This window comes from Myxocyprinus asiaticus, chromosome 33 (genome assembly GCF_019703515.2).
Source record: "Myxocyprinus asiaticus isolate MX2 ecotype Aquarium Trade chromosome 33, UBuf_Myxa_2, whole genome shotgun sequence".
NCBI classification, from domain to species: Eukaryota; Metazoa; Chordata; class Actinopteri; order Cypriniformes; family Catostomidae; genus Myxocyprinus; species Myxocyprinus asiaticus.
The window spans coordinates 40,533,469-40,559,809 of record NC_059376.1 but is presented as its reverse complement, the minus strand read 5'-3'; the positions used below and the strand labels follow the sequence as shown (position 1 = coordinate 40,559,809).

The 26,341-nt window shown below is 37.2% G+C and overlaps 1 protein-coding gene across 1 annotated transcript; it reads right to left on the bottom strand.

Annotated features, from left to right (window-relative positions):
• Window positions 1-192: 192 nt before the first annotated feature.
• On the bottom strand, window positions 193-18,860 carry ppp2r2aa (protein phosphatase 2, regulatory subunit B, alpha a). Its single transcript, XM_051668278.1, has 10 exons — window positions 18,611-18,860; window positions 18,060-18,131; window positions 13,445-13,542; window positions 12,631-12,796; window positions 6,899-7,011; window positions 6,586-6,763; window positions 6,116-6,280; window positions 4,920-5,089; window positions 2,348-2,439; window positions 193-864 (listed from the first exon to the last, which is right to left on the bottom strand). The coding sequence occupies exons 1-10, from the start codon at window positions 18,615-18,617 to the stop codon at window positions 576-578; spliced, it is 1,350 nt and encodes a 449-aa protein (XP_051524238.1). The 5' UTR covers window positions 18,618-18,860; the 3' UTR covers window positions 193-575.
• Between the last annotated feature and the right edge of the window lie 7,481 nt (window positions 18,861-26,341).

Here is a 26,341-nt window from a genome sequence, read left to right as displayed (position 1 = left end):
AAAGATGCATGGACTACAAAAAAACGTGCGTTGATGGGTCTTGTGATTAAACATATTTGATATTTTTATCTACAGCGGAGGGAACGATTTTCAGTGAATAACGACTTAAATTTCAGTTTGTTCCTCACATAAAGCTATTGTATGGCTTCGGAAGACTTGGAAAATAGTGCAGGAGTCGTTTGGACTACTTAATGGTGCTTTTTTTTAATTTTATTTGGAGGACTTATTCACTTTAATCACATGAAAAAAAAAACAGCATACAGAGTTTGGAACACCATGAGGGCGAGTAAATAATGACTGGGGGTGGGGGGTGAACTATCACTTTAAAGCTAAAACTGACAGGTCAGTGACGTGCAAAATAAAGACCAAATACAGAAATACGAAAAACAAAACAAAACAAACAAATCCCTTCAGCCAACAGTGTTTCAATTAACATAATATAATAATCCAAAGGTTTTCTCGTACTACAGTAGTTAATAGTAAGACTATGAGTTGCAGGAGAAAAGTTGTGCATGGATACTAGGTTAGAACTGATCCCGCCAAACTCCTAGAGCCAGGAACAGGGATGAACCAATTTAAAAGTCCTGATTCAGTTTCTCCTGGAATATGTAAAGGTTATTGACTGTCGCCAAGGCAACAATGTTGTCCTGAGGATGCCAGGATGTGTATAGGATCTTTCGGCTGAAGTCGAGGCAGTCCACGCCGATCTCGTTTCTCTTGCGCCTGCTGCCCGCACTCACCCGCCAGGTCTTGAGCGGGCAGCCGGGCAAGCCGTTCTCCCATGTGGCTTCCAGGGTCACATCACGCTTGCCTTCACGATCAAACATCCGGAAGAAGTTGTTATAGGAGCCGGTCATGACCTCACTGAAAGAGGAGATGACATTTTGTTTTACTTTTATATGAAAAAGGACACCAGTTTTAAGGTAATAGTATAGCTGGAATATCATTTAAACCAAATAGCCATTGTTGCCAATGGCAAGATGTAAAATTTAGTTTTACTTCATTTTAAATTGAAGCATGTTTGCCACACTGTTTTTCAGAAAATAAACAAAGGAAGAATGATATTCTATCTATTTATCCATCAGTCTCTCTCTCTCTCTCTCTGTGTGTGTGTGTGTGTGTGTGTGTGTATATATATAATTAAACCGAAGATATAAATGGTGAAATTTAACATTTCTCGGGGTCATTCCTATGTTCCCAGGTTTATATGGCAAATAATGAACACATGACAAAGGGTCCTATGTTCCCCAGATTTATAGGGTTAGGGTTAATATTTATGAAATATAAGGGGGCCTGGGTAGCTCAGCGAGTAAAGACGCTGACTACCACCCCTGGAATCACGACTTCGAATCCAGGGCGTACTGATTGACTCCAGCCAGGTCTCCTAAGCAACCAAATTGGCCCGGTTGCTAGGGAGGGTAGAGTCAAATGGGGTAACGTCCTCGTGATCGCTATAATGTGGTTCTTGCTCTCGGTGGGGCGCGTGGTGAGTTGTGCGTGGATGCCGCAGAGAATATGGAGGGTTAATGTGTGTTAACCGAATATTGAAATGAGGAACTTAGGACCCTGGCAACATAGGACCTTGGGAACTTAGGACCCTGGCAACATAGGACCTTGGGAACTTAGGACCCTGGGAACATAGATACGTTCCCCATTTCTCTGTTTTGTTTTCTCCAGTTAGCTCACAAGCTAACCGATTAGCCTATTAGCTTAGCAAACCGCTAATGTTTTCTCCTCTTCATTTTTAACACATTTCTCCTCACTGTCACCACCTAGTGATTTGTCGGTATGATTGTATTCAATAGAACTTTTAAGTTGCAGTAAATTTTATAATTTATCAAACTTTTCAGTTTGTAATCTTTGTGGTTAAGGTTAGTAACAGGGGAAGGGACAGTTGTAGGTGTAAGGATGCTGCGGGACTCAAACACAACAAACACAGTGTATGAATGTAACATCCAACTGTTGCAAGACTTAAGCATTTCGCATGTTATTTCAAAGGAGGCGTAACTTGTAGTGAGGCAGACCCTTCTTGAACCACCTCCCCCCCCAGTGGACATATCAAAAGCGCTCATCAAGTGCATGTTTACGTAGAAAAACAATTGCAAAACAGTGTGAATGGCCCCTAGAAATACTTTTAAGATGTGATGAGCTATTTCACTTTAAATAATATATTAAACAATTATTTCGAAATATTTAATGTTTTATTTAATTGAAAAATTCAGCTCTCCATAATTTTATATTGCGAAACACCCCTGTATTTCATAATAATGAAGACATCCATATTCATAGTGACGGCTCCACACCGAACATTACGGTACATGAGTCTGACTTCAAAACAGCATCTCACCTGTCATCACTCCTCCAGCAGCACTCGAACTTATCAAAGATACAGTCGTTCTCATAGAGAGAGCACAGCTTACTTTTGAGATAACCGTGAACCTGATGAGAGACGAAGAAACATTGAAAACACAAACACACATTAATGTCACATTTGTATGATATTCATAGTTTACATTTACAGTGCATCCGGAAAGTATTCACAGCGCTTCACTTTTTCCACATTTTGTTATGTTACAGCCTTATTCCAAAATGGATTAAATTCATTATTTTCCTCAAAATTCTACAAACAATACCCCATAATGACAACGTGAAAGAAGTTTGTTTGAAATCTTTGCAAATTTATTAAAAAAAAAAAAAAAACTAAACAAAATGTACATAAGTATTCACAGCCTTTGCTCAATACTTTGTTGAAGCACATTTGGCACCAATTACAGCCTCAAGTCTTTTTGAGTATGATGCTACAAGCTTGGCACACCTATTTTTAGGCAGTTTCTCCCATTCTTCTTTGCAGGACCTCTCAAGCTCCATCAGGTTGGATGGGGAGCGTCGGTGCACAGCCATTTTCAGATCTCTCCAGAGATGTTCAATCGGGTTCAAGTCTGGGCTCTGGCTGGGCCACTCAAGGACATTCACAGAGTTGTCCCGTAGCCACTCCTTTGTTATCTTGGCTGTGTGCTTAGGGTCTTTGTCCTGTTGGAAGATGAACCTTCGCCCCAGTCTGAGGTCCAGAGCGCTCTGGAGCAGGTTTTCATCAAGGATGTCTCTGTACATTGCTGCATTCATCTTTCCCTCGATCCTGACTAGTCTCCCAGTTCCTGCTGCTGAAAAACATCCCCAAAGCATGATGCTGCCACCACCATGCTTCACTGTAGGGATGGTATTGGCCAGGTGATGAGCGGTGCCTGGTTTCCTCCAGACATGATGCTTGCCATTCAAGAGTTCAATCTTTGTTTCTCATGGTCTGAGAGTCCTTTAGGTGCCTTTTGGCAAACTCCAGACGGGCTGTCATGTGCCTTTTACTGAGGAGTGGCTTCCGTCTGGCCACTCTACCATACAGGCCTGATTGGTGGAGTGCTGCAGAGATGGTTGTTCTTCTGGAAGTTTCTCCTCTCTCCACAGAGAAATGCTGGAGCTCTGTCAGAGTGACCATCGGGTTCTTGGTCACCTCCCTGACTAAGGCCCTACTCCCCCTATCGCTCAGTTTGGCCAGGTGGCCAGCTCTAGGAAGAGTCCTGGTGGTTCCAAACTTCTTCCATTTATGGATGATGGAGGCCACTGTGCTCACTGGGACCTTCAATGCTGCAGAAATTTTTCTGTACCCTTCCCCAGATCTGTGCCTTGATACAATCCTGTCTCGGAGGTCTACAGACTTGGACTTCATGGCTTGGTTTGTGCTCTGACATGCACTGTTAACTGTGGGACCTTATATAGACAGGTGTGTGCCTTTCCAAATCATGTCCAATCAACTGAATTTACCACAGGTGGACTCCAATCAAGTTGTAGAAACATCTCAAGGATGATCAGTGGAAACAGGATGCACCTGAGCTCAATTTTGAGTGTCATGGCAAAGGCTGTGAATACTTATGTACATGTGATTTTTTTTTTCGTTTTTTATTTTTAATACATTTGCAAAGATTTCAAACAAACTTCTTTCACGTTGTCATTATGGGGTATTGTTTGTAGAATTTGGAGGAAAATAATGAATTTAATCCATTTTGGAATAAGGCTGTAACATAACAAAATGTGGAAAAAGTGAAGCGCTGTGAATACTTTCCGGATGCACTGTAAAAGACAGCAGCAGGGAATGCTACTCATGAATATTACAATTAATGGATGTTTACAGAATTAATAAAGTCTTTAAAATGGGCAAATTAGAGCCATATTACAGTAATATCAAACAATTAGGTCAAGACACTTCCTTCTACTCGCAATAAGGACGTAAAAACAGTGCACAGTCAGTTTGTGTTGCTTAAGTACACATTTACAATTGCTTACTTTATAAATACCGATGCATATAGTACCTTTATTATAGTTTGTTCCATTTCCAAGCACAAGCATTTTATCCAGATTAGCTGAAATGACTGACATCTTACAACATTTAAATCCATAAAGTATAACTTTCTTTGCCTTTAAAACGACTTTTCTGCTAATGCAATCAAGGGTATCGGGGAGGACTTTTTTCTTTTTTTATAACTAATAATATTGCTGTGTTCATATGATGTTAAAATTACCGTAATTACGAGTTCCTGACTACTAAGAACTGTTCACGCCTTTAATTTATTTTTTATATTACAGACAACTTTTCATGGTTCATTAAAATTCCACAACATTAAATCCCGCCCTACTTTACTCTGTTTCTCTGTGAAATATATCGCACTACCAGAAAGGTCACACAAGTTAAATAAGTTGCAAATGCTGTTTCATGTTGTCTTTAACATTATGAGCTTTATCTTAACCTTTATAAATCCACAGTGACTGAAAATGTATCATCATCCATGAAATTTCACCATTAAATACAAGCAATGGATTACTGTTGCCATCTGGTGGTCAGAGTTGACCAAGCTGCAATATTGTCATACCTGGTAAGTTTCCACTGGTTGACTCTCCATGTGAAGGTCCCAGATCTTGAGGGTCAGGTAATCTCTGGTCATCATGTATCGTCCGCTGTGACTGAACTTCACATCTGAGATGGAGGAGATGATTTCAGAGAAGAACGAACGTGTGCTGGGGTCTTCGGGCTCCTCGAACACTAGACGTGGAAGAACATAGCGATAAACTAGTTACAAGAACACCAAAAATGCCTTGAAGTCAACCGATAGTGGATTTTGCCGATACCGATAACCAAGGTGGTGGAAAAAGCAGATAACCAAATAATTTGAGTTTTTTAAAAATATATATACACATACACACACAGACCACTTTTTTTTTTTTACACCTACTGTACTTATTCATGCAATTATCTAATCAGCCAATCATGTGGCAGCAGTGCAGTGTATAAAATCATGCAGATACGGGTCAGGAGCTTCAGTTAATGTTCACATCAACCATCAGAATGGGGAAAAATGTGATCTCAGTGATTTGGACAGTGGCATGATTGTTGGTGCCAGATGGGCTGGTTTGAGTATTTCTGTCACTGCTGATCTCCTGGGATTTTCATGCACAACAGTCTCTAGAGTGTATAGAGAATGGTGCGAAAAACAAAAAAATATCCAGTGAGCGGCAGTTCTATGGATGATAACGCCTTGTTGATAAGAGAGGTCAATAGAGAATTGCCAGAATGGTTCGAGCTGACAGAAAGGCTACGGTAACTCAGATAACCCCTCTGTACAATTGTATTGAGTAGAATAGCATCTCAGAATGCACAACATGCCGAACCTTAAGGCGGATGGGCTACAAATGCAGAAGCCCAGTTTGGGTTCCACTTCTGTCAGCCAATAGCATGTACATAACATGCCCTACATGTAAAACCCATCAAATTAGGTCTCTGTTATGTCCTGAGTTAACCTCTCTCTCGGTTCATTTTTAACCGATATTATTAATCAAGCAAATTGTTAATGCCGGTTAACTGTCTACATCCCTAAATTATTCACAATATATACAATATCACTTAAAGTTGATTTAAAAAACTTCTATCCTTTGAGAAATCTATTCGCAAAATGGACAAATATGCCGATTAATCGGCCTGGACGGTATATTGGTTCACCGCTTGTGATGTGGCCTAAGAGGCTGTGAAATATGGGAAGATTTTATGTGTATGTGAAAGGATGTCACTAACATTTTGAGTGTTGGTCGCACAGAGCCGATGTTCTCATGTCACACAGTCGCACTGAACCCTTGCTGCTTCCGTACACAAACGTGTTGCACTGGAGTGGATGAAACTCTGATGCCGTGATCACCTCTGTCAACTCCTCCATGTTAGCCGGCTTGATATCAACAATGTCTGAGAGCGGTCAGTGGTTAAGAGGTAAACTTCAGATAAAACACGAAATACTAAAGCAATTAAAAACAATATTGCCCAATAGTACCACAGCACACTTTTCATCATCCAATCAAATCCTGATGGACAAAAACCCACCCTCCTTTATTTACCGGTGAATATCCAGTTTCACATAAACATTATGGAACTTAAATGTGGGTCAATCCTATTTCATGTAGTTTAAAGCCCTCGCTGGAAACAACACAGATCTAATGTCCTGTTGTTACAGTCACTAAAGGTGTCAACACATACATGACAAAACAGGATACTGAAGCTTCGGTCGGTGAAGTCCAGGTGCCACAGGTTGATCCGGAGGTCATCAGCAGACAGATAAGTCTCGTTGTCACTGTTTACTGAGATGGAGTTGATATGGTACGTGTGAGCGTTGGCGTAAACGCGTCTTGGGCTCGCCTCCACCATCAAATCCATCGGCTGGAATACTGGAACCTGTGAGGAGTCATTCGGTCTACGGTTACATAGAGATTACTGATACCGAGAGCAGTGATGTTATTATTGTTAAGAGTCCTCTTTTTTGTGCCATTAGTCATGGTAAACAAGAGCGTGTTAGTGTCAGAAACAAACCCGTAGTGTCGTCAGTGATGAAGGATGCCTGAAGCGCCCATCTTCCTCTTTCAGGTTATACCCCTCGGGTCTCTTGTCTCGCTCACTGATTTTCCATAGCTTGATGGTTTTATCTACATACAAGGCAACGGTAAAGGGTTAACATATGAATGTCTACACATTTCACAGCAAAAAACATAAATAGGGCCCTATGATTTCTGCGAAGTGGGAAACATAGACAGATTTGCGGAAACCAGTCGTGAAAATTGAATTAACATAAGAACGTGGAACTTCACGGAATTTGACATATATCGGATAAAGCCACGTGCATAATGTATGAATCCAAAATTAATCAAAATTCAAACCACAGCATGTCCTTGTGATGGTGAGCCTGTGGAGCAGTCTCCCATCATGGAATTCTACTGTGTTCCAAGACTTATTGTTTTAATCTCCATTTTGCAATATTTATTGGGGTTTTATCGTGCAAATATTTTTATCTGTCCTATTTATTGTATTCATTTGGTGTTTTAACTCTCAATTATCTCTTGTTCTTATGTATTTATTCCATGGTATTCTATTTAAGAATGGAGAGGTGAGATTTAATTTGATTTAAAATAATGGTTTGTTCCAATTAGCAAAGGCGGGAAAATTTTGTATTTAAACTAGCTGCCACTAGGGGAGAGGAACAAAGAAAAAAGATGGACGATGAGTGTTTGGAGCACATGGACAAGGTTGCCCACGATACTTGAGTGCAATATACTCCGGCCTCCATTGTTTAGGGAGGGGAGTTGGTACTGCTCTTAGTATCAAAAACAGGCTGGGTTTTTATGTTCGCTTTTAAACACTATTTATTTGCACATTTTGCACCTCTGATGGATTAAACATCTTTTTGGAATGCCATTCCTTCTCTTGGTGTGATCTCTCCTAGTGACTGCTCCGGTCTCTATCACAGTCCTGGTGTGATATTAGCACGCAGCACATGCAGGCTTTTTTTTTAATCATTAAAACACAGCCTTTGTGGGTTTTTTTATCAATAGGCCATATCGCAAAATTTTTATTTGGAGGTGAAAAACTAGTCAAATACACACAGAAACTGAAAGGGCTTCACTGAGTTTTTTGCCTAAATAAAAGCTTGATTTAACTAGGGCTGAAACAACTAATCGATAAAATCAAAACTTTGATAATGGAAATAATCAACGATGAATTTCATTATCAATTAGTTGGATATTTGCGGTTAGCACGGAGAAGTCAGTGATGTCACTTAAAAAATGTCAAAAGTAAAAAATGTGTTGCACTACGAAACTCATTTGAAAAACAGCGGAGACAAGTTGAAGTGGAAAAAACACACGAACCAAGCTGTCCAGTGCATAAGAGCACTTTATAAACACTTCAGAGAAGATCATCATAAGCATACAGATTAATGTGGAGCAGTTTCTGCGTTGACATTGTGCTTGTACTGTTTAATGCGTGAGAGTCGTTTCTCTCCAGCGTATAACTTACATTTTATTTACTGATATTTTCTATGTTTTATAATGTAAACATGTTATAAATTCAAAATCAGCTGTGTATTTCGCAAAACTGTTTCTTCTTACCACAAGCGAGTCTCCGTTAAACTCTGAGCAAGCGAGTGTGCGCATCAGTGTCAATCAAACCGATCGCAATGGAGAAAGGGAGCGCAATCATTTTGATTAAACTGTCCAACATCATACCACAATTTCAGTTTCAATGTAATCAACTGTGCAGCTTTCATGGATATCAGACTGAAGTCTCAGCAGTCAAGATGTTCCGGTTTAAAAAAAAAAAATGTCCTGCTCATGTAAGCGCATGTAATACAGTGAGCACCGGGATGAATCTTTTCAGAGCTAGAGTGAATTTGCACAGGGTTTACAGATGATTGTACTATATTAAACTGTATGTAATGCTGAATATAATGTATAATCTTGCTAAGGGTCCTGATATTTGAAAGTCCTCCTGATAATGCCACCTGTAATGTCTGATTTATATTATGGCACACATTATTTTACTGGAAAAGCACACACAGTTTTTTGAAAAGAATAGTTTAGAAACAAGTAATCGGTGACAATACTATTATAAAAACGATAATATTAATAAAACAAATGCCTGATGAAGGTCGAGTGTCCGATACGTTGCTGAATACATTTTGATACTCTTTTCAAGCCAGGATAGTGTGCAGGATTTTTACCATTTCATTGACTTTGCAAAAACTATAATTAAAATACTTAAATGTCTGTAATCAGAGACGGTGTACAAGCATATGTATCTAACATGATTATTAATAATTATTGTTCAGTTTTACAAGTAAAGGAACTGTTTCGCATATGTCCTGAAAATAATAATAATAATAAATTCAAACTTCACTTTTCATGATTCAGGCTTGGTTAAAAGATTTGTGAGAGTATAGAATTGTGAATTCAGTATTGTAATTATTATTTTTGTTATTATATAAAACAGGAAATAAAATTAATCGATTAATTGTAGAATCAATTATCAAAATAATCGTTAGTTGCAGCCCTAGATTTAATTAGATGCGCAAAACTGAAGAAAATCACAGTACGAATACAAGTACTGAATAGTAAAATGTAATACTTAAATGTATTAATAATAATATAAAAAATAATAATATACATTTAAACAATATCTCACAGGCAAGTGTGCTGTTGTACTTTTTATTAGTTTTTATTTATACTGTGTCGTGCAGCACTTTATTTCACAATAAAATCCAATGTTGTCTTTAGATTATGCTGTGATAATCTGTATAAAAGCACTTCTAAAGAAAAATAAATAAATTTAATCTAGAAAATTAGTTGTTCTTTTTTCACTTGAGTTTTCTGAAATAATTTAATTACACACCCTTTGGATTAAATTTTTTTACTTTAAAACATGGAATTCAGAAAAAAAAAAAAAAATCACTGCAAAAAACAAAGAACATTAATCTGGGAATTTAATTTTGACATTTTTTTTAATAAAACCAATTTCATTGGGCTGCACACAAATCTACAGGGTATTTACACTTGGTCAGATGCGTTTTTACAGACCAGATTACTATCCGATTGAATAAGCACATTCCATTTACACTTGGCCACATCAAAGTGTCTCCGCCAAATGGATAGAAATCAGATCTACATTTCCCGCATTATATGTAAATAAAACGGAGTTCAATTCCGTGATTATGCTAATGCCGGGTAATTTAAAACATGTGATTTATTATTCAAATCCAAGTGCGTAAGCAAGATGCATCCATGCGTGTAAGTTGTCAGTGTTTAGCTTAAGTTTCGTCAGCGATCTGCATAAGTTAATGAAGAAAAAAGTTCAGTTTTTGTGCAATGCGAGCCCTGTGCAAATACTCTGCAGCAGCTGTTATGTTTCACATTTTCCCTATGCTGATGTAGCATAGTACTTCTTTTTTCATAGTACTTCTAAAACAATTTTGCCCTTCTGTTTTTCAGTTCAAAACAACAACTTGCATTTTACATGTTTGCACGGTATATAATAGACTGTCACAAATTCATATTATGCATGTGTTGGGCAATTCCATTGAAATGTCAACCACATCATGGAAAGACAAAAAGTTACCAAAGGAACAAAATGCCCTTTTTAAATTCTATTGTGGTATAATGAATGCCATCCACACTGCTAGAGAGCGCCGACTGCATACACAATGCTCACTAAGGCTATGTCTACATTAAGCCGGATACATTTGAGAAAAGCATTTTCATTTTTGAAATGCTCTCCATCCACACTGTCATTTTCAAGCATTTTCCAAAAGTTGCTCGTCCACACTGAAAACGCTTAAATCCCCTTACTGCACATGCAAATCGCCGTTGCATGTACAGTCTGAAACGCAATTGTTCTTGTGTTCTGTCGCCAGACACCAATTCCGATTAAACTTCCCATTGCCTTTGAAGGAATGCAATGTGAATGTTGTACAAAAGTAACATTTATCTTTAACAATGCTATCAAAGTGAATATGAGGCACAACAGCGCCGCTATAACACGGGGCGCCATCTTGATTGCCTTGGTTGAATGGATCACACGACTGCTTCACATGACAACAAATACGTCAGTTTTCAGAAATATCAGTTTTCCAGACCACACTACAATGTGAAGATGCATTTTCAAATTCATCCACTTGGAAGAGCGTTTTCAAAAAGCTTTATTTTCGCTGACAAAAACGCTGTCTCAGCATGGACAGAAGGACAAAACGTAGAGAAAGATGCGTTTTCAAATGAAAACATATTATGGCACTTTTCCACTGCACGTTACGGTTCGACTCGACTCTGCTCGCTTTACTTTTCTGAGCTTGCTTTTCCACTGCAGTTTAGTGCCGCCTCAATGTGGGTGGGATTATAGGCTGATCGTCATAGTTGCGCCGCCTCTACTGCCGTGACATCATCTTAAACGCGACAAACATTACTGACCATAATCAATAACACGACCGCTAGCTGTTAGCTACTAGCTCATTGTGCTGCATAAAGCAGCCGTGCATGGTAATTTTACACAAGTGTAACAGTTAAATTGGCCTGGTTGTTTTAGAAGCAAGCTTTCCAGTAGCTGGTCAACTAAATAAAGTGAAGCTTTCAAGCAGTATATAGAGTTAACGTAACAAAACGTACCATCCTCCATCGTGGACTCCAACAACGCCTTGGCCGAGTCCAGGGCACTCTCCCTTCCATTGCTCGCCAGTCTATTGCCATAGATAGCGTCCATTTGGTCAAACCACTTCCACTTTCTTCTGTTTGAACCACTCCGGCTGTTGTGGTCCTTGATGGTTCTGTAGTCACTTTTACGTTTTTTTTTACTTTTCCCTACACTGTTGGTAGGTCCGGTGGTAGCCGTGTGCGGCCAACAGCTGAGACATTTCCTGAAAGACTTTTTCGTTTCACGTCGTTTCGTTCATCGCTAACCTCATTTACAATTCGAAAGTCGTGTGAACAAATGATATTGCTGTCGCTGTTGCTAACTTTAAAACTAGCGGATTGATGTCCCTTGTCGCAAATCCAGTGACGCTGGTAGTGATGATTCTCTCTGACCAATCATTGATCTGCAGGGTTTTAATGTCACATTTAGTATCGGCTCGGCTCGCTTGGAACCTCGACCGAGGTGGTACTAAAAAAAGTATCAGGTACCAGGTACTATCCACAGTGGAAAATCCCCAAAAAGCGAGTCGAGCTGTACCGTGCAGTGGAAAAGCCCCATTAGTGTGAATTTGGCCTGAAGTGCTGAATGCAGTCTTCTATTAAAAACAGCCTTTCAAGCTTAATCACTTAAGACCACATTTCGGTTTCAATCTTAACTCAATCAATTGTGTAGCCTTAATGAATACCTATACCAATGTCTCTGAAGTCAAAGTTTGCTGGTTTCAAAGCATTTTGAATGGTTTTACCTCATCATGTATAAGTGCGTGCTGCTTTCACAACGATCACATCTGTAACGTTGTTTTTTCCTCAAGGTGAGAATGAGAATGATTATAAATTTAATATGACATGTTCTTAGAAATGCCAATACCCTTCTACATTCTGTAGCTATTAATAATTCTGGATAGTGCATTTGAATTCAGAGTTTTTATGTGTGATGATAATTATACTGTAAATAAACCATAGGATTTTCATATCTGCATTTTCATGTTTAAATCGATTTGCAGATGGTTTTAATTTGGTCAATAATTGGCCGACAAATATCGGTGGCCGATACATCGATGCATCCTTAAAACAAACACATTATATGTAACTGACCGTTTGTTGACAACAGGAAGTGTGCAGCATTTTTCTGAGGAAGCCAGCGGATCTTGTTGATCTTCTCCTCAATTTCCAGACTCTTCAGATAATCAAACTCAGGCTCATGACTTTGGAACGTGCTGTAGACGTTATAATCCGCACGACACTGCGCACGACTCTTACTCTGACAAAACACAGATGTTACATGACTTGTTATTCAGCTGCATGTCTTCAATGGTGCAGGCAATTGGCACTGTTGACCGAATAGTTTGCTCAAAAATTTACATTTTGTCATCATTTATTCTCCACATTGATCCAAAACCATATTACTTTCATTCTTATGTTTTAGAAAGTGTTTATTCAGCTCTTCTTTATACAATGAAAGCATAGAGTGACTGACAACTGTCATGGACAAAAACTAGTGCCCGACCGATATACCGGCCGAATTTCCCCTTTCTAAAATCGGTATCGGTCTCAAAAATCCCATATCGGTCGGGCTCTAACAAAAACCATAAGAGAAACAGAAAAGCAGACTTTTTAAAAACTTAAAGTTTCGGTCTGTTCCTCACATAAAGCTATCATATGGCTTCAGAAGACTTGGAATATAGACTTAGTTGAATGGATTACTTTAATGGAGCTTTTTTTTTATACATTTTTGGAGCTTGACAGCCTGAGTCCCCATTCACTTTCATTTTATGGAAAAGAGCAGCATTTACAATCTTTAAAACAGCTTCAAAACATGTTTGGAACAAGGATGAGTACAGACTAAAATCTAAAATTTTGGTGCACTATTCCTTTAAATGTACAGTGATCCTTCTTTAATCCGTCTTACCTCTTGTTCCTGTTGGAAGATCACTATTCTTCCACCCCTGTCTCCTGTGGCCAACAACTCCCCGGAATGATTAAACTCCACCGCAGAAATGATGTCAGCTAACAACACACACACAATAATGATTGAATTATTGAAAAGAGCAACTATATGACCATACTATTCACTGAATATTCTCAAGAACATAAGTGACTGCTTGTATCTGTGTGTGTGTGTGTGTGTGTGTGTGTGTGTGTGGGGGTGGGCATACGCAGAGCCTGGCATTAAAAGGCATCTCTGGTATCTGCAGGCACAGTACAATCCAACAACCCCCAACCCTTCTCTCCCTAAGAATAACAATTTCTCTCTCGCTCTCTCTCTCGTATTACTGTAGTGGGCAGCAGGGTGGTGCTGGGCAGTGCCATGTTCTGACTCAACTCTGAAGAACAGGCCGTTTGTTTACAACACATGCACAATAAACCCTCATATGACTAAACTTTGCGAAACATACAGTATTTTGATCTGTCTACAGTCCCCTTATGCAGATAAAGTTAAACAGCACCTCTCACTAATTCATTTAAAAAAGTATTACATTATATATTTATATGATATTAACTCCAATTCTGAAAAAGTTGGGACAGTATGGAAAATGCTAATAAAAACAAAAAGGATTGATTTGTAATTTAAATTTACCATTCGTTTTGCCTTGCCTTGCATTTGTGTTATATCAAATCCACTACTGCAGCACATTATTTGATGCTTTACCTTGTGAATCTAATTATTATGATTTTTAAAACACTAATTTCAAACCAGATGATTGCAACACGCTCCAAAAAGTTGAGCATTTACCACTATGTAACATCACCATTTCTTCTTATAACACTTATTAAGCTTTTGGACACTGAAGACACAAGTTTGTTAAGTTTAGCAAGCAGAATTTTCCCCCATTCATCCATAATGCAGGTCTTCAGCTGCTGAAGTAAGAAAACTGTACGGGGTTTTCGTTGCCGTATTGTGCGCTTCATAATGCACCACACATTCTCAATTGCAGGCCAATCTAGCACACGCTCTACTTACGCAGCCATGCACTTGTAATCCGGGCAGTATGTGGTTTGCCAATGTCCTGCTGGAAAATGCAGGGATGTCCCTGGAAAAGACTGCGTCTAGATGGCAGTATGTTGCTCTGAAATTTGTATTTATATTTCTGCATTAATGGTGCCCTCACAGATGTGCAAGCTATCTGTGCCATGGGCACTGACACACCCGCATACCATGACAGACACTGAAATTTGGACCTGATGCTGATTACAGCTCGGATGGCCCTTTTCCTCTTTGGCCCGGGGAACATGACGCCTATTTTTTCCAAAAAACCTGAAATGTGGATTCGTCGGACTACAAAACTAGATTCCACTGTTCTACTTTCGATCTCAGATGAGACCGAGCCCAGAGAAGTTGGCAGCGCTTCTGGACAGTGTTGATGTATGGCTTCTGCTTTGCATAGTAAAGTCTTAACTTGCATCTATGGATACAGCGGCGAATGGTGTTTGCTTGACAAAGGTTTACCGAAGTATTCCTGAGCCCATGTTCATGATATCCATTGCAGACGCATGACAGTTTTTAAGACAGTGACGTCTGAGGGATCAGAGATCACGCACATTCAGAAATGGTTTTTGTCTTGCCCTTTACGCACCAACATTTGACCAGATTCCTTGAATCTTTTGACTATATTGTGCACTGTAGAGGATGAAATGGCCCAAATCTTTCCAATTTTTCTTTGGGGAACATTGTTCTCAAAGTGCTGGATTATTTGCTGACGCATCTGTTGGCAAATTGGCAAGCCTCAACCCATCCTTGCTCTTAAAGGATTAGGCGTTTTTAGAGGCGATTGCCTCACCTGTTTAACATCTCCTGATTCAAATCACATTGTTATTTCAACTCGTCAGATTGTTATTAGTCTCAACTTTTCTGGAGCATGTTGCAATCATCTGATTTGAAATGAGTGTATATATATAATTAAATTCACAAGGTAAAACATCAAATAATGTTTTGGTTGGACACTAAGTGGTACTATGGGGTAATTTTCGTTAAGCAATAGCCTACACAATAATGCAAGGCAGCTTGATTTCAAACTCTGAACTTTATTTTTGATTTATTTTAACTAAAAACTCAAATGAAACTGAAAAAATGAAGTGCAATTAAAATGTGTGTTGTTCAACTTTTTGAAAGATGGCTTTAACAGTTGTGAAGGGCAACATCTCTTTGGCAACGAACCTACTTCATCTGTGCATTCTCTCCATCATGGGCCACCGGTCGGGTATTTCATTGTCCGGGCAAATACATCATTTATTGTGGGTTGTTGCGGGTTTATTGTTGGTGTTTTATTACCTTTCATCCCAGGACCCAGTTTAGCTTTTTCGGAAGGGTAATGACTTTGAATGTGTGTGAATAAATTTGTTTTGTTCCCTCCTAGGGCTGGGCGATATGCAAGAAATATGTTTACGATATTTTTATAAAATAAATAAATAATAATAAAAATTTTAAAAAAATAATCACAATATCCAATTACATACGCGTGTTCCACGAGACTGCACACCTCCGAACAAACAGCACGACATTCATGTGCAAAGATGGCTTTTCTGTTCTTAAAAATATAATAAAGTGTTTCTTCAAGCATGTGTCTGTGTGTCTAACAGCATTTCTTGTGTCACTCCGAATCCGAGACGTCTTACAGTTACCCACCATGCACATTATATTCGCTACCTGCAATTAAACATCTTCGGTCAGTGCGCGTACTATGCTGCCTGTGTAATTTGATACCTTGGTAAAGAACATCTGTCTTTCAATGCGTTATTTAGGTTCATTTATCATGGGTCGCAAACTCTTTGACAACTATTCTTCATTTAAGGCTATTCTATTCGTTAGGCTATTGTATTGATATTGGAAGTTCCATTCTTAAAGTTCCCCCTTTTCCCCAGTGTAAAATTTCACACCAGTGTTGCCCCTTGTACCGAGTAAAACCGGTAACACCGTGGCATCCCTTCTCTCACACAGAAATCATAAGGAGTTGCATAAATCATATGAAATTGTACGAGTTGGGTCGTACGACTTCGTACAAGTTTTACAACAGCCAATCAGGTGACTCTCCCTATTCTCCTTCTAAAACACAACAATTACTGTCTTCCATCATACATTACATACTCTTTCTGCTTCAAATTATGCTTTGGGACTCTATGGTTAGGTTTAGATAAGGGCATACAATTAAGAACCACATACACAACGTTTGACACATGGAACGTTCACTTCTGCCTTAAACATCTAGGGATTTGCACGTCAACAAATTGTACAAATGTATAGAAACAACCTTGTATGATTTCATATGAATTACCCACCTTGTACAAATTCGTACGACTTTTCATGAGATTGAGTTGGCTTTTTCAATAGTGTCAAAACTTTTTCAGAGTTGGGATTGTAAAACCAAAGCAACTTTAAAGAACAGGGTTCCCACGTCTTTTCACCAATGAACATCCTTGAATTTTCCACGACCTTTGTAGTCATTTCAAATGACTGGATCAGGAATCTTAAAATAATTTTATCAAGACTGCACTCGCAAAGAGCTATTTCTCACCAATAAAATATTTCAGACTTAGCATAACTTACAATAGTGATGAAACTATATTCGTCATAGAAATTTCCATGACTGTTTCCAACTTTATGCCAAAAGAGAACAAACACACAACCCATTTTGTTTAAAGAGCACCTATTATGGTTTTTCAAATATTACCTTTCATGTAGTGTGTTATACAGCTGTTTGTGAATGTAAAAAAGTCTGCAAAGTTTCAAAACTCAAAGTGCACGACAAACGGAGTTATTGAATCCCAAAAGAAAGAACCGATTCTGAACACCTGAAACGAGTCGTTAGTAATTCCAGACATACTTCCTGTACTAACCTACGTAATTTGGTAACAAAAAACCCGCCTCTGGTCTTCATTGGCTGCTCGCAAACAGCTTTGACCCGCCCTCAAACACTACACTAAGAGCTAGACCAATCACAACAGACTGGGACATCTGACCAATCAGAGCAGAGTAGGCTCTCTGAAAGGAGGAGTTTAGAATGAATCCTTTAACGAGTTGTTTTTGACACTGGGGCAAAAAAAAGGTAATGCTGCAATTTTAATTATGAGCAAATGAAAGTGTTTTTTGACCTTGGATGCATGTAAATCTATTGTATGAGACCTTTAAAATGAAATTAGGCACATTTAAAAACTATAATAGGTGCACTTTAAAATCTTCAGTTTTTCTAAACCTACTTTTCCCCAAAAAATGTTCCCTATTTCAGTTATTGTTATTATCGATAATTACTAAAAACTACATTAGTAAAACTGTAGTAACTTGGTATTAGCCACCACAAAAATCATCAAATCAAGAAATTAAAGAAAATGACAATGTTTCAGAAAGCTTTTTATACTATTGATACTATAACTGAACTATGGTATTTTGGAAATGTGTAATTATGGCGGTATTACGATTATCACAGCATATAAGTAGTAAACATGTTTTGTTGCCTTTAGAATTCCACAACAGAAAATATCAGCCTGTTCGTATCCCTGGAATCTTGCAGGTACCATCAGGAATGTCTTACCTTCAGCTACATCATCATCCACGGCCCCTTTGACCTGGGACAAACACCAGCTGCTCGGACCGTCTACATCTCCTGAAACCGAAGACACATTCACACTGTATGTCCAACATGAAGACCACATTGAAGACCCCCTTTAAAGAAATATTCTGTAAAGGACTAGAGGTTTATGTAGTTTAAGTCTTTAAAATCTTGATAAATTTGATAAAAATAAAAAAAAGATATCCTCTAAGATTGAATGGATTTGGAAGAAAGCTGTTGAGTCAGACTGTGTCAAACATCTGACCACAACTGCATCAAACATGTGATTATCTCGACATGAATAAGAACATTGAGAGGTGGGGCTTTGTTTCTATGAACAAGCGGTGCAATTCAAAGCAAATCAAATGTAACAAATCCAATCACTCCTCAAATACAACATAATTAAAATGACCTAAGCAGGGGTCTCGAGATAAAGGCTCAATTTAATAGCAGTGCAATGCATAGCTGAACAATACATTCATGCATGCATTAAATTAAATATTAAGAGTTCAATAATAATAAGTTGTATGTACCTTCCATGCTGGGAGGGATCTCGATCAATCCTGGGCCTCTTTATTTTCGATCTTGATTTCCAAAGCGTCGATTGTTCTTACTCGATTATTGCAGAAAGATGTTTTGATAAGAGAAGAGCGTTTTTGTTAAAAGAGGTTTGATTTCATAATTCCCTCCGTACAAAAGCGTGTTTAGTCCCTCTATTAGATCCGCACAGAAAACATTTCCCACGCACACGCGATGTGGACGTGCGTGTGCTGATGACGTCACGTCGCATGAAGCCCGACAGCGACCACGTGCGGTTGATCACACAGTAAAAAAAGAATTAGCAAAGTAACCATCGTTTCCTTTAGGCTAATTTGTATAAAAAAGAAGGAATATATATATATATATATAATTCTTTTTTGTAAGAATATGTATAGTTGTATGTATTGTACTATATCCCCTGTGTATGTCTGGTTATAACTATTGTTTTGTTTTGTCTATTATGTCACTGTTGTTCATTAAGCAATAAAATAAATAATAAATAATAAATAAAAAAAAACATAGTTTCCACTAAAATATAATAGTTGGGTCATTCCTACTATGGTATTCCAGGATATTTTAATGTCCAAATCTGATATGTATTTTATATATTGGTTAAAATATTAATTTAACATTTTTTTCAAAGATGGAAATGTAGTTTCTTTACACAGTATCGCAACTGTTGAGCATAGACGTGAATCTTATGTATTTTCACTACTACGGTATGAGCAAATGTTCTCATTTGTGGCATACTGGCCATCCACTAACTTCTAAAAAATATATTTTTTAAATAATCAATTTATCATCCATGAAGTGACATCATATATATATATATATATATATATATATATATATATATATATATATATATATATATATATATATATACAGTTGTGCTCAAAAGTTTGCATACCCTGGCAGAAATCGTGAAATTTTGGCATTGATTTTGAAAATATGACTGATCATGCAAAAAAACTGTCTTTTATTTAAGGATAGTGATCATATGAAGCCATTTATTATCACATAGTTGTTTGGCTCCTTTTTAAATCATAATGATAATAGAAATCACCCAAATGGCCCTGATCAAAAGTTTACATACCCTTGAATGTTTGGCCTTGTTACAGACACACAAGGTGACACACACAGGTTTAAATGGCAATTAAAGGTTAATTTCCCACACCTGTGGCTTTTTAAATTGCAATTAGTGTCTGTGTATAAATAGTGAATGAGTTTGTTAGCTCTCACGTGGATGCACTGAGCAGGCTAGATACTGAGCCATGGGGAGCAGAAAAGAACTGTCAAAAGACCTGCGTAACAAGGTAATGGAACTTTATAAAGATGGAAAAGGATATAAAAAGATATCCAAAGCCTTGAAAATGCCAGTCAGTACTGTTCAATCACTTATTAAGAAGTGGAAAATTCAGGGATCTCTTGATACCAAGCCAAGGTCAGGTAGACCAAGAAAGATTTCAGCCACAACTGACAGAAGAATTGTTCGGGATACAAAGAAAAACCCACAGGTAACCTCATGAGAAATACAGGCTGCTCTGGAAAAAGATGGTGTGGTTGTTTCAAGGAGCACAGCATGTATTCTGTAATCTGTAGTGGAATACATTTCAGTAGTAACCCTCTCTAACTTATTAGAGAATGCAGTTGCCAATATTAAATTCAGTTCTCCATTATTGAGCACATGTGTGCCTCTCCCTTGTGATTGGTGTGCCACGTGTTAAGTATTTGATTGATAAATTATGTTCAAAGAGGATGTTGTGTCTATTATCTACCCTGTAAACTATTTAGTGCTTCTCTTCATAGGTGAATTACAGACCGGGCCAATAGGGCCAGTGCCCAGGGGCCCGGGGGAGCCCTGGGCTGCAAGGTCTCGCAGCCCATCAACCTGTTTATATATGCTTAAATATGTGCACCCCAAAGCCTAGACAATGCTTAGACAAAACAGGGTTTTGAGGTATATCTCTTAATCAACATTACTTTACATCCACGCCCATCACAATAAAAAAAGAGCTTTGAAAATATTTACATAAAACTTTATAAGAGGCCTATTTTTAAAGTGTGAACAGCTAGTTATTTTACAAATGCAGCTGGCTCTGTCATTATAAAGATCTCATGGTTTTATATTACAAGCTGTTATGGAGACATTTTACTATAACCTCCTGAGACAGCAAACATCAATATAGTGTTTGGTGTATAAAAAAACATGATGATAATTGATTTTATTAAAAAACATAATAGTGTATTTGATGTGCTTTCAGCCCTCCAAAGCTCTCACAGTGGAGGGTGAAGTCTTTGAAGGGAATAGGGTATAGGGATGATTACTTCTGAATAGAACACACTCCATAGTTCAGATAAGTAAGAACGGATATAGCAGCGTGAGCCAGAACTGCCTGAACTCTTTGCAGAGTTTGTTGGATGTAGCTTAAAAAGTGAAAGTTAGTAACATACAGTTCCATCAAATAGCCTTTAAACATTAGCAATAAAGCAATGTGAATATTTGAAAGATTATTAGTTTTTTTTAACAGTATAATCAGATTATAGTGGTTATGACAGGTACTGTATTTTTAAATGAGTTTAAATCAAATCAGTTAAATAAATTAGTTTAATCAAACATTTTCAGTGTGTACACTGCATTGCAACTCTCTACAGATACATGATTGGAGATCATTTTAATCACATTTGAGCTTTTTAAAAATGTACAAATTCTTCATTCTAACAATAATATGATGTCAGAAAATGTCATATGGTATCATAATGATGCCACTGTGTAAAATGTAATGTCAGCAACAGATTTTCAACAAAAAATATTCACAAGATTGGAACCTAAATATGAAAATAGAATTACACATCTAACGTTTAACTTAGAAAATTGCCTTAGTTGTCTATTGTAACCTGCATGATTTACCTCAGTGGGCATCAAAAAATAATTATTGCTATTTTATACTAATACTAAGTTAACATTCGGTTTATGGAGCAGGGCTATACATGGGTTTCACCAAACCCATCCATAGATGCTGTAGGAAACTATTTGTTGAATTCTTCTATATTTAAAGTGTTTGAAGTTAAAATATTACATAATGTATTATTGTCCCTTTAAATATATGCACGTTTACACATTTATCACACATTTTGTTACATACTTGTTTTTGTATTCATAATTTGCAGTATTTACATTGAGTTTACACTGATATGTATAACAAGCGCTAAAATGGTATACTGTCTCTTCAGGAACAGTGCCTGCTCAGAAAACGTGTTTCAGTTTATCTTTTTTTTTTTTACCACATCTGCCCTATGTGTGATTAGAATTAATCTGACTGTAAATAACATAAAGAGTATAAAAAGAGACTTAAACCGCTGAAAAACGGATTGTGTGGTTCTCAACTTTAAAAGATAATTCAATCTTAAATATAATTGGCCCAGTGGGGCCCTAAAAGAATATTGGCCCCGGGGCCCTCACTAGTCATAATTCACCCCTGCTTCTCTTTCATTTCGTTTGTAAGAGAAGCAGCAGGATCAACTCTGAAGCTCTTTTCTCGCTCCCAGTGACTTATGCGTTTGTTTTTTATTCTTGCGCCTGTACCCAACAGTATCGATATTAATCTGTATATATGTTGATGTGGTGAGCTTCGTGTATTAGAGCCATTCTCACCGAAGGTAAGGCATTTATTTGGGCTTTAGTGGGGTGGTTTATAGAGGTTTCAATTGTATGTTTTTAAGTGTTTTCATAATAAATTTGCCACTGCAGGTGCGCTGTGGCCCTGTATATTGCTAGCTGCTGTTTCTTCATACCTGTTTCTATACATTTGTTCCAGTGTGCTGAGTAGCTTCATTGTTTGTTTGGTTTTTTTTTTTTGTGCCAAACTTGCTGCACTACATTTGTCTTGTTTTTGCATTGTACAATGCAAAACATTTAAGATGGTGGGGGAAAAAAAAAAAGACCTCATTAGAAATAATGAATGCTTGCTAAATAAGAGCGATCTCTAACGAATTGGGCTCAGGTGCATTCAATAATGTAGAAAATCAGATCCAGATCGGGTTTCGTGATAATAACGTGGGAAATAGCGCTATAAAAGTAACTTAACTTACACTAACATTTACACCAGCATGTATAATCCACATTAAGTAGAACTGAAACTGGAGCTGGCAGGTCCAAAGATGCGACATTTATGCTGAACTTCTACCTTTTCTTCAGGTGTTGTTGACTCGTTGTTCGTTTGACATTTGGTTTCTCCTACCTGCGCTATCTGGAGCCGATAAGTTTACAATGTTATCATTAGCGCAATTGGGTTAATGAATATATGACTATATCACACAGGCATAAAACATTGAACTCAAACGGTTAACACTTGTTGTAGCTGAAACATTTTGCCTAAAAATGCTCATATGTGCTTTCATTAACTAGCGCTTGTAAGGGACTGTCTGAAAATTCCACCCACAGCACTAAAACGTCAGAGGTGTCCAAGTATTCATTAATTAATTAGTCAAATTAAAGTGTAAGTTATGCATAAAATTTACAATCTTTAGAATGTGTAAATGTGTTTTTTAATAAGTGTTCAAGACAGAACATGCAAGGCAGTTGCATTGAATACTTGGACATCAGTGACATTTAGCATGTGGACTTTTTAGATTATCTCTTATGAACCATAAGTGAATATTTAACTTTACCCTACTGAATATTATTATGTAGTCATAATGCATTAATGTTTTGTTTAAATAATTTGTTTGGTCAATTATGATGTGGGGTCACTGATCTCTCAGTAGGATGGAAAATGAAGATACCACTCTTACCAATCTACTGCTCCAGTTTAGGGGTTTAGGGGGGCCACTGAGGAGGTCAGGTCTATTGACATGGGGGCACTGCCCCACCAGATCCACCTCCTGAACTGGAGAAAACAGAACAGAAATGTTTATCTTACCATTTATATATATATATATATATATATATATATATATATATATATATATATATATATATATATATATATATATATATATATATATATATATATATATATATATATATATTTTTTTTTTTTAATTATTATTGAACAAGCAGAAATTGTATAAACCTTCAAGAATAAAGAGCACTTCTACAAAATTTCACATTAAACAAGTAAGTTCAGTTCACCATTTATATCTTCTGTTTAATAAAAATTAGGTGACATAATTTAACATGCTACACGCTAATTTGCTACCGTTGCTTTTTGCTATAGACGAGTACTTTTTACAACTGTTAAAAGTGTTTTTAGCACCTATTAATGTTCTTGCCATTGTAAGATAAATAATAATTGTAAATCATCAAGGTATAAAATAACAAAAGTTAACGTGCCTGCCCAAATAGCAAAATTGCTTTGGGCCGAATTCGGCATCATTTCGGCCGTGAGTTTGGCCCACATCCCGCTTGACCAGTACATTTTTCTGAAAATCTGTTATACAGTACCCTTTCATAGAATTACTTCAACAAATCATAAACAGAGTTTAAATAGTACTGTATAACAGAAATAACTCTAGCTATAATTATAGTTATTGTTACTAATGAAAAATTATGGACATAGTTAATTAAAATGGGATCTCTTTTAAACAGTGAAAGAAGCCTTCAGAATATTCATAATAGTCTTTTTTGTTACAGTGGTAGCTGTTACCAAATTGCCACAGTTTTATTGTGATATCAGTAACTGTATTGGTGTTTTAATGGAAAATAGGCTACCATGGTAAATCATGGTAAACAAAGTCAAGCATTTATGCATCATTTGTAATGACTATTAATGTAATAGTCTTACAGAAGCCTATAGAAGTCTAGTGGCTAATACAATAGTTAATATTAAAAAAGTTACTTATGACAAAACGATACTAGTCAGCAGCAAATAGATTATTTCTTGTCTTCTCTGTCTTTCATGTCTGTTTTGCTCAGACAATTTTTTTTATTCAGAATTGAACTTTCTAAGCACATGCACTGACCATTTGAGTAAAAAAGTCCATGTATGGTTACTATGGTTAATTTCTTTTTAATGCATCTCTTTTTTTCATCCACTGCTGTTACCTGCTTTCACGATAACAGCCTGCTCCAAAGGATCACTAAACCTGTTCCTGCAGCTCTGCTGTGTCGACATGTGTCATGAGCAGGTATGGACTTATTTTAAACCACTGGTTGATACTGTAACACTTTAGTTAGTGAACATGCATTAATAATTCAACCAGCATTAAATTAAATATTTAAGGATATACAGTAGTTATTTAAATGTATCACATCTACTGATTTCTCTCATTTAAAGGTGCATTCAGTAATTTCCTCATGAAAAAAGTTTTACTCCAAAATAAATGAATTATAATTTTAAAACGGATGTGTAAAATTATGTAAACTTGCATGAAGGGAAGACTCCAGATTATTACTGAAAGTTGACTTAAATATTGATCTGTTCCTTACACAAACATATGATTAAAATACAATCCATGAGTCGTATGGACTATTTTTATGGTGTTAATGTGGTCACTGTGCATGCTATACCTAACATAAGGTAAATAATGACAACATTTTCATTTTTGGGTAAACCCCCCCCCCCCCCCCCCCCCCATTTGATCATCTTCTATAGTTCAACATCCACTCTGTTTCCCAGAATTCCACATTTCTAGTGTCCTTTCGTGATGATACTGTTTCTCTAAATGACTACAAGCTGAAGTGATAAGAAATCACAGTCTGGTTATTGATTTATCAGTAATGTAATGTAAGTGTAAGTTGTAGCTCTAAAACCAATTAGTATCAAGTCTTAAGTGAGAATAAATAGAATTGAATGTGGCTTGGAGAGTCCTGCCCAGAGGCTTTATTTGTATGATATGGCCCATAAAGATTAATTTCTCCCATTATACAGAACACGTGATCTCTAGCCTTGGACACGGATCTCTTTGTCTTTTTCTTTATTTTGCTTTTAAGCTGTGCCATTGTTCTAGATCAAAACAAAAGCTTTGTGAGCCTTTTATTTTAACAACAATTCCCCAGATTATCGTTAGCTAAATTATGCAAGTCAAATGGTAAACAAAGGTTGTGTTCTGAATAATGCTGGCATGCCTCTTACATCACACTGCGCAAAATGTAGTATATTTTGCTTACTATAAAGAAAACATAGCATGTTAAACAGTGCATTAGGATACTACATTGTTGGCACTTGACCTCATTTTGTTGCATGTCATGAGAGTGAGATATTAAAAATGGCAGTGGATATCTCTTCCAGTTCATTCATCACACTGGAAATGGAAGGTCAATTTGTGCACATTTCATTACAGGATATTATGCAAGATGTGCACGTTTTGGCAAATGTATTGGGTCATACGGGTTTCCTTGCATTGGGGACACATAAAAACTGTGTGCAGTATACACATTGTATACTACTTTCTTTCAATAATTGTTGATAGTATGTCAGTCCAAGCATTATCAAAGTTTTGCTCTGTGGGTGTAAATTCAACAAGTGCATTTTAGGAGGAGTATTCCGGGTTTAAAACAAGTCAAGATCAGTCAACTGCATTTGTGGCATATCGTTGTTCATCTTTTTCTTTAAAAACTGAGATGACAGTGAGGCACTTGCAATGGAAGTGAATGGGGCCAATTTTTGGATGGTTTAAAGGCAGAAATGTGAAGCTTATAATTTTATAAAAGAGAACTCATTAATTCTTCTGTGTCAACTTGTGTATTATCTGAGCAGTAAAGTTGTTTAAATATGCATTTT

Coding starts and splice junctions, on each gene's coding strand:
- ppp2r2aa (XM_051668278.1), bottom strand. Junction 7,012..12,630: donor CTTCCTGTTGTCAACAAACG/GTCAGTTACATA, acceptor CCTTGTATGTAG/ATAAAACCATCAAGCTATGG. Junction 6,281..6,585: donor CTTCACCGACCGAAGCTTCA/GTATCCTGTTTT, acceptor GACCGCTCTCAG/ACATTGTTGATATCAAGCCG.